This window comes from Dermacentor variabilis, chromosome 5 (genome assembly GCF_050947875.1).
Source record: "Dermacentor variabilis isolate Ectoservices chromosome 5, ASM5094787v1, whole genome shotgun sequence".
Classification (NCBI taxonomy): Eukaryota; Metazoa; Arthropoda; class Arachnida; order Ixodida; family Ixodidae; genus Dermacentor; species Dermacentor variabilis.
Window position 1 is genome coordinate 64,360,301 of NC_134572.1, and position 12,364 is coordinate 64,372,664.

At 49.2% G+C, this 12,364-nt stretch overlaps 2 protein-coding genes across 2 annotated transcripts in view; one reads left to right on the top strand and one right to left on the bottom strand.

Annotated features, from left to right (window-relative positions):
- Positions 1-2,476, top strand: part of LOC142582695 (acetylcholinesterase-1-like) — a 30,128-nt gene extending 27,652 nt beyond the window's left edge. The window contains exon 4 of the mRNA XM_075692646.1: positions 1,506-2,476. Coding sequence (XP_075548761.1) covers positions 1,506-1,677 — 172 coding nt within the window. The 3' untranslated portion in view covers positions 1,678-2,476. The remainder of the gene's footprint in view (positions 1-1,505) is intronic.
- Positions 2,477-3,224: 748 nt separating this feature from the next.
- On the bottom strand, positions 3,225-12,064 carry LOC142582696 (acetylcholinesterase-like). The gene is made up of 3 exons (XM_075692647.1): positions 11,927-12,064; positions 8,183-9,662; positions 3,225-3,832 (listed from the first exon to the last, which is right to left on the bottom strand). The coding sequence occupies exons 1-3, from the start codon at positions 12,000-12,002 to the stop codon at positions 3,688-3,690; spliced, it is 1,701 nt and encodes a 566-aa protein (XP_075548762.1). The 5' UTR covers positions 12,003-12,064; the 3' UTR covers positions 3,225-3,687.
- Positions 12,065-12,364: the final 300 nt, after the last annotated feature.

Here is a 12,364-nt window from a genome sequence, read left to right on the forward strand (position 1 = left end):
AATGTCGAAAAGAAAACGCACCTTTGCAGCAGGCGCTGGTGAGGACTAAGTTGAAGCCGCCTAGCATGCTACAATTTTTACAGGGCACAAAGTACCAGCCTCTAGACTTCAAATATACTACTCTCTTAACGACTAGCATAATCACAAAAATAGCCTTTTCATCATCATTTCCCACACCACAGCCGCCGTGGTAGCTCAGTGCCCGTGGCGTTCTGCTGCGCAGCTCGAGGTCGCGCGTTCGACTACCGACCGCGGCGGCAGTATTTCGATGGGCGCGAAATGCGGCTCCCGTCTGCACCGATACACTTAGTGTTCGCACAAACATTGAAGAAAGCTTCGCTTAACACCGATTCCCACAGGATCGTGGGAATTGTGCAATTGGCAACGAAAGCTAAGCAATGGAAATCTGAGAATTACCACTACAAATTGTAAATAAATGTAGTCTTCAGCAATATATGCGGTGCGTCGCTGCATTGTTTGAATGCGAATCGCATTAACGTCGGCAGCGATCGCAAGATGCGTTCTGCCGGAATATTTTTTTTTCTGTCCCGTTGTTCAGTGAGGGGACAAATTAATCCAGCATTAACAGATGATTAGAACAAGCGATCTGGGAGGCGTACTAATAGTTGAAGCTTTACGTTAAACATACAACAGGCTCAAGCAATAAAATAGGTCAGGCAAACTTCAGCCCAATTGCTGCGCTAATCGCATGCATCGTGACAACTCCCCTCCGGTGTGTTGCCCCGCTGGATCGTTCTATTGAATGAAATGGTGAACCTAAATTTCTTACGCCATCACCAGATTTTGGGTGCATGTAGTGCGGTCACTTTCACATTGTAACAAGTGAAACAAATTCCATCATTCAGGTGCGATGCATTGAATGGGCATCCGCGTGTGGTTCTCGTGCACATTACTGCACTCGCCACAATAACCACAGTGCGGTCGTTATGCAAACACTACTACGAATGTGTGTAGAGATACTCCACTGTTTGGTAAATTATCAAAGAAACACTTATAATGAGCATGGATATCGCGCCATACTCAATTATGTGTTTCTACCGTGTGGGAATACCGGCACTCCTTCGCATGGCATGACGTTCAGGTTATTCGGTCGAGACAGTATGTATAGATATAGAACGTGAGGTCGACATGATAAATGGACGCCATATACCGTATTTTCATTTTCGTGATGCCGCCGCTTATGTACGAAATGTGTATGCGGCGTATGTGCATGCGTATGTATGTGTGCATGTGTATGTGTATGCGGTGTGTGTGCAGTATGAATCTCTCAGTATCCTGTTTGCGTATTAAAGATAGGTGTGGTGTGGTGGATATCATGTTCATCTGCCACTTAAGTTCGCTGCTTCGAATCCACCCCTATATGTGACAATACTGTTTGCTTGAAATGCTTACGAATGGATTGCTTGTATTATTCTCACTTTTTATTCGCTTAACATTGCTTTATTGGAGTACCACCTGCATTGCTTTAATTTCTGTACACGCAGGAAAGTGCCCAAGATCCGCGGGAACCGATGGCCCAAGTTTACAGCCGAGTGGCCCCTGCTGCTGAATTTAAGCCCAAAGAACTTCACCGTTGGCTGGGAGCCGCACGCCGAAAACTGCCGTGCTTGGGAGCGCTACCTCAAGGTGTTACCGGACAACGCGGTGGCCAGTTGACCGACGACAGAAACGCGTCAGTGATCCGCAGAAAAGAAACTAATGGACCTCGAGAGTGCAGGGGCAGTCCCCGGACTTTGTGACGCACCGCCGATATGCAGTCAGAGGAGAAGACCGCCAGCGCCGAGTGGTTTGTGCAGATTTAACCACTTCGAAAGCACTATCGCGGCCAACGAAATGCCTGGTTCACCTGAGCATAGTGCGAGAGCTCGACACCGCGCACACTGTTATGTGCGATCGACGCTGGTTTGAGGGAGCGTACAATTCAAGTGCTGTGAACTGCACTTTCCCGTCGTGCTTCGCGAGCGAGCAGCGGCGAACCAGAGCCTGTATTCTCGGCCGAATACTTTCGCGCGTGCCTCATCACGACTCAGTGGAAGGGGGGCCATCGTACCAGCGTCCAAGCCAATTAACGCGCAGTGTTAGAGACGTCGCCGAAAGTGAACCATCGAGAATGCGGCTCCAACAACCAGGAACGGCCGCCAAAAAGAACTGTGCTCAGAACCTTGCGGGCGACATCGCGCGCTGAGGACTTGAGTGTGCTCAGTATAGCCGTTCATGGCCCTTCGATAACTTAAAAGGCGCTGGTGTAGCCTATACTCAACGACTTCCGTTAGGTCGCTCGTCGTGCGAGTCTGAAGACTTGCATAGGCGCGCATGGGTGCGTCTTTTCGCAGTTCTTGCAGATTGTTTAATTCGTCGAAGCGGTGACCTACGTGATGTTCCTGCAAGTTTTCTTTTTTTCTTCCCCGTTGAGCAATTTCCCCCTCATGAAATAAAGTTGTGTTATTTGTTGAAATTATTGGAACACGTACGGTCTTCACCGGTGAATGCCATCGACTTGTGTCTCCCGCGGTAGCGGCGTCGTTCCATCGTCAAGATGAACTCACCTGCGCATTCTCAAACGATACTCGACTGAAAAACCTTGCTCCATTCCCCCCAGTTGAGCACAACGCCGTCTCTCAGGTGAAAAAGACACTACGCTGCTTCGGAACTGCCGTGTAGTCTCGATGCAGCGCAGTGATCACTTCTCTCGAGCTGTGGCGCTGCCACCCGCTTCTTGATACTTATTGAGGCGGAGTGTTGAGATGAGGAACGACCTACAACGCGGGAGTACAAGTTACAGACTGGATTCGCAGACAACGTGTATGCTTCGGGAATGGCTACTTTCCGGCTGCAGGCATGTGTATCCGCCGGATGACAGTATCGGTGTGTGACGAAGCCTACGGAGTGTCCACAGGCTACGAAGCCAGCATTGAGAACAGTGGTCGTCAGTAATCGCGCAAGAGCCACCGTCATAAGTGTAAAGTGGACACACAAGGCCCAGGTTCCATGAGTGGCCGGTAAATCCCGCGATCTTTAACGTCAAGCGGAGATTTCCTGCAGATCCGAATAGATTGTCCTCAATTTCCTACTTGTGACCAATTAATGTAATCAAAAACCAGCAAGAAACAAATATTGGAGATGAAAGGTTAGTTAGCCCGACTGGTCATTTATCTTCAGAGTAGAAGGCCGTGCCGCTTTCGAAAGAGGATAAAAAGTAAGATTAGATTTTTATTCCGAAACGGTAACAGAAAAGCACGCAGGTTACACAAAATGCACGGTCATAGAAACGAACTTGCGCGTTCTGTCAATATAAAATAATATGACAGTAAAATAAAAAAAATCGCAACATTGCTATTACAATCAGCATAAGGAGAGCGGTGAGCGGCATGCGTAACTGCTGGCTCTTGTGGCATTATAAATCATGAATCAAAAACATTGTGTAGCAAACACGTGCCGCGTGCAGATGATTCTGGCTGTTAAACAGGTCGTTGAAATACTGACTTAGTGACAATTTATTCGTCAGTATTGTCAGTACGTCAATACGCCAAACCTCAGTAAAATACCTCAATGTCAGAGCATAGATAATGACGCAGTATACTGTCGCTATAATATGCAAACGCAGATGATAAGGCACAGGAAATTAACACCGAAGCAGGGGAGCTGCAGACGTCCGTTGGTGTTTCTTTAGTTGAAGAGCGCCCGGGCCACCTTGTCACAGTCGTCCTCCAGGTATCTGCTGGCTAGGGTCGGTTCGGGGCCGATGTTGAGATAGACGCCTTCGCCCTTCGTGAACTGTGGCCACGTCACGTTGCGCAGCGAGACGGGATCCCTGCGGAGCGGCGGTTTCACCTTCGTTTAACGCTCGCCGCGACACATGCCTTCCATCGGGGCCATCGAAAACAGATCCGAACGCCCCGCGGCCATCCCACCGGCCAGCTTTGTCTCGAAGATAAGAAGGGTTGCGCGCGCACACACACACCCACACGCATACACACACACACCGCGACTTGCCCCTGTTTTCTCCCTTTCCAACACAGAGCGTATTTCCGAGCCACAAAAGAGAATAACAACGTGGAAATGCACTTCGCCTAATTCACCAACGCAAGCCGCAACTCGAGGAAAAATAAAGTCAGTGGAACGGGGGGGAAACCCCCAATACGGAGTGACGCAAATAATCAGTGTTGGCGCAAGAAGGCAGCAGAATCAGCGGCTCGGTGTTTTTCGCAAGACCTGTACCACCAGAGCCTGGCAACCTTCTGTGCAATTCGGATGTCTTGTTACGTAATTTCTCTGATATCCACGTGACTGCAATTTAATGCTCGAGAAAAAGAGGCTGCAAAGCTCTTTCTGCAACACGGCATACTTAAGATGGCGCCGCAGGTAGTGCGACCCTTGTTAACGATGTGGCTACCAAGAGTGAATGTTTCTTTCGTACGATGGCTTCTGCACCGAGAAGGTGCACAACCAGATGCCACTGCAGTCGTTGACAACCTAATAAATACAGTGGAAAAATACACCGCCTTTCACATCGAAGGGAATCTTTACCGATGAGCCACCCAGTAATGTTAGCTCAATTCTTTGACGTCAAGTTGGCGACGAAAGTGTTTCAATATCGTTGCCTCTCGGGAAAAATGTTTCAGAGCTCGATGAAGCAGAGTGCAGATTCTGTACAATTCCTTGGGGTGGAGCTTGTAAGCTTGCAATTATTTTTTTACGCTGTCGCCGAATATTCGTGAAATGGAAACTGAAGGGCTGAGCAGCGTTAACGAGACAGGTGCTTGTCCACATGAATTCGCGTCCCCAACACTACGAACACTGTCAGCAAATTATCATTTCCTTGGCAGTGCAAACTTTCGTTAGAGGCTTGAGGAGTACTTCTGTACAAATAAATCTCTTCCATCCTACGTCACGATGAGTCGGTCACGTGATTTTCAGGTACATGTGGGTGGCTGTTTGGTGGGGCAGAAACACCGCGCACGCGCATTGGCTCGTGCTGACAGCTTCGTGTATCGCGGGTGTTCTTTATTTTTCCTATGTTTTTGTTGTTTCGTGCGCGTCCGTCGAGCCGGCTCCTCGTGCTGGCGAGTTGTTGGGTGGTTATATGCGTAAATCGCGCGAAGGAACGGCAGCCGCATCGGCATATTCAGTTTCCCAAGAGAAGAGGAGCGGCAGCAAATGGGGGGATGCCGACAATGAGCCGCAACAAATGGCAGCCGTCAGACGCTGACAGAACGTGAGTAGATCACTTCATTAGGCCGGTAAGTGTGGGTCTCTGGTGGCATGTATCTTACGCTGAGAAGAAAAGCCGAGCGGGCCGCACCGCCCCTACTGAGAAAGACCTCAAACGGCAGCTGGAAAAGGTGGTTTGTATTTGAGTTTCCGCGCAACAGACTTACGTTTTCTCGTATGTTCAAATCACAATCCGACGCTATCATGTTTGTAGGTTGTGTGTAAGTTGTACTTCACGAATTTTCTGACGCATTTTACTTTGAGAAATTCAGTTAGTTCAGTAACGCCAGTGCGCCACGCGGAGGGTTTTCGTGGTTCGGGGTGATTTTGTCGGACGCGGACGGTGGCGCGAACATCAACGCCGGATTTTGTGCGACACGGTATCCTTAACGCTATCGCGTTAAACAATGCGACAGTTCACATCGTAGTTTGTAACGGAAGCGCTCGTCTGGTGCGCGCCTTATGTTCGCTGCAGTTGAATTCAATCCGTGGTCATGCCGCTTTTTATAACAGAAATCACATGTAAGCATGTTCTGCTCCTGCGTGCATCGAATTTCACGAACGGTGTTGTGTGCGTATCGCTACATGGCTATGTAAGTCGCCGTATGGCACGTTCGGCTAACACCTCCGATCGTTCTTCCCGCCGGCCAGGTGGAAATGATAAGGGTGCCTGTTCACCGCCGGCAAATAGCTTCTCGACGTACCGCTGACGGGCAGTGTCTGGTAGCGAACTCACGTACTCTCACAAATCCATCGCTGCAGATGCCATGATAGCCATGGCGCGAGCGAAATATCTTGCCGACCAGCTCATTGCATACGCCTCGCACTCCGCTCTGCGCACAGCCCATGACGTCACGCTGTTTACGAAAGCGAGATGTCCATCATCGGTAAAGACATTGGATGCATTGTTTTCACTCAGTAGTGACAAATGCACCAATTTATATACCATTATAACCTAGTTCCAACTTAGACGTCGCGATTGACCGACGTCGGTTGTCGTAAAACTTGAATAGCGCGAAGAAACAACGAACGACGTGAAGCACACAGGATATGACGACTTTTTTTTTCAGTTTTGGTGTAAAGACTAGACGTTTCAAAGGTTAGCAAAACTATGCGGGACCAGGGTACTGCGAAAGTGTTGCTACTTTAGCTTTTTCAAGGAAGCAAATGGTATTTATATAAACACTTAGTCTTACGGACCACTCTACTAGAGATTATCGGCCAAAGCTATGGGTAGCGAGAAGTGCGAAAAATATCAGCGTATGCATCCAGGACCGCATTCAGAAACCTTTTCGTCCACAATTGTTCTTTGCCACTCGATGCAGCCATCACCCATAATATGTCCAGCATGAGCTAGCTTAAGAACTCTCCGTGTATACGGGCCCCGTTATTTTCGTATGCGCCCTATGCCCCTGCTACACTCCAACTACACATTTTCCACATTACTGCGTCGCATCGCACTATTCGTTTACAAACATAAAGCTTGCCCACATCTGGCGTAAGTTGCTGGTGATAGGGAGCTTAGGGTACATTGGACCTCGATGCTGGGGATTGCGCACGATCGGTTCCAACTCTCCGAGCTCTCAGTTGTTCTACATTGAGTCTCTTCAATTTGTCGTTCTGGGCCAACATTTTAGGGCGAATGACGTACCGGCCCAATAAAAAGTCACTCAGTCTTACTTACTAACCAGTATTTTCGTATGCTGTGACTCACTCCCTATCATGCGCTCTCACACTTGTCGGCACTCACGTTCCTATCGCGCCCTCACATAACCACCAACACTCACTCGCGTTCATATAGTCACTTCCACTGAACCTCGGCAATTCCTAAAGGCTAAACTAGACGTGCACTTGGCGGCGCGCCTCGCGAGGAACGGTGGTTGGAACCTACAAGAGCCGCACCAGCGCGCCCACTTGACTCATTATTTTCGCCTTGGTAGACATCGTTTCGTATTTTCGTGGGGCAGCCATAGCACGTATATTCTAACGCGATAGCGCTGGGCCCCGTGTGGCAAAAAATCCGGTGTCGGCGTCGGACGCCGTTTCGCGACAAATCATTCCGAACCACAACCACGCAGGCCCTCCGCGTGGTAAAGAGGCGTTGCTGAACTAATCGAATTCCACAAAGTAAAATGCGTACGACCTTAACACAATCTACAGACATGGTAACGCCTGACTGTAATTTGAATACACCAGAAAACGTAATTCTGTTACGCGGAAACTCAAACACAAACCCCCTTTCCGGAGTTTCTACCATTAATTCAGCGGTGTGGCCCGTTCGGTTCCATGCAACGCCACCATCCAGATGGCGCTCGCCTCCGCGCATCCGTAAGAAAGCTGCGCTTGCCGGGAAGCGTGACGAGCAGTCAGGTATCTTTGAATGCTGTCGCGTTCCGCTCTTGAAGGCGAAGCTTCAATCTCCTCCAATTTTTTTTCTATCGAAAAGATATCCGTGCTCGCGCCGCCCTTCAACGCGTATACGATCTGTCCTACACCATCTGCGCACGCTTAAGCCCTCGTACGCGAGATTTCGCGCGCCGCCAAGAGTGCCCGTAGTTTGGTCTTAAGCCACTACCATTCACTGGCACTCATTCACATACGCACTCACGTCCGCCAACGGTCACTCACGTTCATGCTCACGTCTACTCAAAATCATCGTCACTGACGTTCATTCGTACACACGTTAAGCGGTACCCTGTTCATACTTAAGCCCACTCATTCAAGCTTTATCTCACGCCTATGAAGTTAGTATGGAGCGAATATAAATCAGTATACTCATGAGCATGTTGACTTATGTTCCGGAATGCGCAGGACAGCCCGAGACGCTGCGTATACCCGAACATTTGTTGGCTGAATGCAAAGCCTCGTGGAGCCCAGACCACCCTGAACGACAAATGGAAGATACTTAAAAAGACGGTATGTTCGGATGCCACGTACGCGTGGGACTCACCCGTTCGCAGCGAAGCGGGCCCACATCCGTAGCATTTCTCTGCTAAGCTCTTTCTCAGCCTCTGTCGCGTTCAGAACCGGCGCGTCGAGAGCATGGCCCAGCGAAATAAAGATGTCGTCGAGATGAGCCGCTCCTTCGAGACGGCTAATCGAGTACGAGGGCTTGTGCTTGAAGACGTACATGAACACCTTGGTGTTCAGGCTGGTCATGTCAAGGGCGAACTGCTTCATGGGGCAGTTGACCACTATGTCGCCGATGGCGTTCGCGAAGAAGATATACCCGCTGTGGTCCTTGTACTTCTGGTCGTAGTAGTTGACCAAGTCAATGTATCCATGGAAACCCAGACCCGCGGTGACGTTCTGGAGATACTTGATAGCCTCGACTCGGGTGAGTTTCGAGGAGTCGCCCTTGGAGAATATTTCGAGAAACAGGCTGGCGTAGTATGAGCCCTCGTTAGCCGTCGTGCCAATGATGAGGTCCTTGGAAACGGCGGTGCTTTTCAGGTCGACGCTGGCGTCGTCGCGGATGTCCTCGTATTCGTTCGGCATGAACATTATCTTCCAGTTTCTCAGCTTGGCGGCGAAGTCAAGCACAGATTCGGCCGCCTTGCTGCGCAGGCAATCGGATAACGTTTTCGGATCCCCCCGACATCCGAGCTTTTCCATCAGCTGCTCTTGCTCGCGTGACTTGGCTTTGCCGTCTTCCTTCCAGTGGCGCATGTAAGGCGACCCGCTCATCATGACGACGCGATCGAAGAGCTCCGAAGCTCCGCTAAAGGAGTTTAGCAGACCGATCATAGCTGCTCCGACCTGGTGGCCCATGACCGTGACGCTGTGGACGTCGCCGCCGAAGGCCGCAGCATTGTTTTTCACCCATAGCAATGCCGCGTACACGTCATGCAGGCCTTGGTTTCCTTTCAAGCCGAGAATGGACGACCGTAGGAAGCCGAACACTCCCAGACGGTAGTTGGGCACCACGACCATGGCGTTCCCGTGTGCGGCCAGGTACTTTCCGCTGTAGAAAGGGAACGAGTTGCCGCCGGAGTAGTAGCCGCCTCCGTAGATGAACACGATGATGGGATACCTGGCAATGCTCCTCTCTGACAGCTTTCGCGCCGGCAGATATATGTTGAGGTAAAGGCAGTCCTCGGTGGTGTTCGTGTTGTCCACGGTCATCTTGCCTACTATCAGGGACGGCTGCGGGCAAGAGTTGCGCTGGTTCTTGGCGTTCAGCAGGAATGTCCAGGGTCGTGTCAGGACCGGGAGCCTCCGGAACCGGTTGTGGAGCAGCGCGGGCCGCATGAATGGTACGCCGTAGTACACGTGCAGCCTCCGATCTTCGAAGACCTCGTCGACGCCCTGCAGCGACCCACAGCGCGGGATCGACACGGGGGCGCTGTACTCCTTCTCCATCTTGTACGCGAGGATGGCCGCAACGGCGATCCACACCACCACGAACAGGGACCGCATAGCGAAGATGTCTGCGCAAGTATCCGCAGAGAGGTCCCACACAAAGCAACATCAGAAGAGACCGAATTTGGGCCAAGTGTAGTGGTATTGGAACTATAGGACGTACGTTTCATGTAAGCGTCTAATAAAGGTCGGAAATAAGTGAATTGGCGATAGTTCATTAATGACAGAAAAAGAAAAGAAAGTTTCTACTAGACCTTCGCGTCGTCTACATAAGTTAATGACGCAGTTCTTATTCAACGCAGCTGCCAAGGGGAGCTTCGAATAATAAAAGGAGTAATATCATATATTAGTCCTCTTAACGTCATAAATATTTTTGTTATTAGAACTTCTTGCCTCAAACCTAACTTCTTGAATACATCTGTATGTTCTACTTGATGTGTTCGGTTCGTAAGTAGCGTGGCTTCTGTACATGTATGATCTGTTAAAACTTTATCCCATCATTTGACTTTTCCGTACTACATGAAAGCTGCAGTCATGAAGGGAGTGCAAGTTACTCCCTTAATGGAATAAACTATCTTTTTTCTCTAAAGTTGTGAAAGAGCAATGAACAGATTATGAACATAATCTACAAAGAACAGAGAATGAACAGCAATGAAAAAGAGACCAAGACCCTTGCCTCCCAAAATAATAATAATAAAACCCTGGATACACCGCTGATCCCTATGGCAGTGATTTTGACTTGAACAAGGTCCTCATCCTCACTTAACAATGACCACGACTTCGATTCAAATTGCAATAATGCAGCGTAACACGTTCGCGACTAGCAGAATTCCGAAACAGACAATTCAATAAGCGTCACGGGTTTGTGAGACCATGTGATCACGCGTTTGGCCTGTTGCAACTGCCGCGGTGCGCAACTCGGCTAGCTGCAGTTTTCGGCGCTCGTTTGGAAGTGACGCGAGACTGTATCATAATTAACGATGTTGTTACTAATTATTCGTCCCATCAGAGCCTTCACGGTTTCATTCCGCGATTATTAAACGTACATGAACTTATCAAGGCGGAAAAGTCAAAAAGAAAAAAAAATTCAGTCAGTGGTGGTTTAAATTTTCAAGAATTCTCGCGCTCGTAAAGAAGTGTCAAGTGTATATACGGTGGGAGGAAGCAGCCTCAACATTTTAGCGACGAGAATGTACCACAAATGCAAGCTGTCCTATATCATCTACACGTATGCCACTAACGTATTATGCACTTGCAAGGCAGCTTTTTCGTATTTCTGCTGTTCACGACCTCTCCGGCAGTCGGCACCTATAGTAGGTGCAACTTAAGAATTACAAAGCAAATCTACCGCCATCCAACTTGCATAAGTGTGCCAGCCAATTATGTTGGGTTCGCCTGTTGTCATGACGTGATAGCGTAGAAGAACCCATGGCAAATTCAATATGGCGTCGTTTGCGACGACCAGTCACTGAGATCCGCCGAGAGCCTTGTGATTTTCGTGTCTGCCAAACCAAGGGACTTCGTAAAGTTGTCCGAACGTACTTCAGTTTCAGTCTGAAGTCGTCTTTCGACGAAGTGTCGCTTTTGATTGTGCCGCCTTGAAAGTACACCCGTGCGTCGACTCGGAGTGTTTTCGCCCACCGTCGTTTCGCCAGTGGCAAGTTTCGGGGGAAGAGGTGTTACAGTATCTGGGGAGGAGAGGTGCTACAATATACGCCTCTGAAAACTAGCGCCACTAAAAGCTAGTGTTGTTAATTCCCCGAATAATAGAGCTCGTGCCAGATTACCGGCAGTGGTTGCACGAGCTTCGAACGAACATGCTGTGTGCCTCTTCGGGGTGCAACGTAACAGTACCGCTTCCTCTTGAAGGGGGTAAAAGTCGGGTAGACCCTCATCCGGGGCCTGTCGTGTCGAGTCAATGTGCTCCGCTCTCAGATTTTCCTAACAAGCACTTAACTGAATCTAGTGGCTCTACTTCGCGTGGGCAACCCTCACCACTTCCAGCCTTGACTCGGGAAATTTTAAACGAGTCCAGCGGCCTAAGCGCTACTTTTCTTTCCTGCGGTGCATCCAAGCACTGGAACGCGCAACCGCGTCCCTACCCTACTACTGCGTTCCGTCGGCAGAGAGAGAACGCTTAGCGTACACTCTCACGGATGCATTGAGACTCCGCTATAATATGTACTAGACAACGCTAAAAAGCCTCGGCTTTCGAACTATCACCTCTATCGCGACGTCCAGCATTATTAGGGTTTATTTACACGCGAGAGCGTTAACGACAGATTTTCCAGGGGCACGGGAGATCGACAAGCGCGAGGCTGAAGCTACTCACAGGACTCGGGACTGTCTTCGACGGGTTTTTCATCGTCCCCGTTTCTCCTTTCCTGGAGCCCCGTACCTGAAGGCATCCTTCTCGATAAGTGCTTGCCGTACGTCTTCTCAGCTCGCAATAAGAACGCGAGGGCGCAAATAGTTCTGAATGACGATGATGATCATCATGATGATTTATGGCTCATAACAAGGAATCTTGGGCTCATCTATGGCTCACACCGACGGTGGGGGATTATTCAATAAGTTAGTGGTACATTTCAAATAAAAGAAGGTAGAAATGAATAAATAAAATAAAATAAAAGAGATAAAGAAGAGACAGGAGAAATTATGCGGGAATTGCCTTGAAGAGGAAAGAAATAAAATTGAGAATTTCCATAATAATAACCAAGTGAGCAGGAGAAGGATGATATCAAATTATCGAAGCAGTCTCTTTCTTGGA

What these genes read in the sequence shown, in the direction of transcription:
- LOC142582696 (XM_075692647.1), bottom strand. Translation starts at nt 12,002, where the DNA reads ATGCCTTCAGGTACGGGGCTCCAGGAAAGGAGAAACGGGGACGATGAA. An exon ending in CGAAGACAGTCCCGAGTCCT is followed by an intron (nt 9,663 to 11,926) that starts GTGAGTAGCTTC and finishes ATACTTGCGCAG; the next exon opens with ACATCTTCGCTATGCGGTCC. An exon ending in GCCCGCTTCGCTGCGAACGG is followed by an intron (nt 3,833 to 8,182) that starts GTGAGTCCCACG and finishes GCCGCTCCGCAG; the next exon opens with GGATCCCGTCTCGCTGCGCA.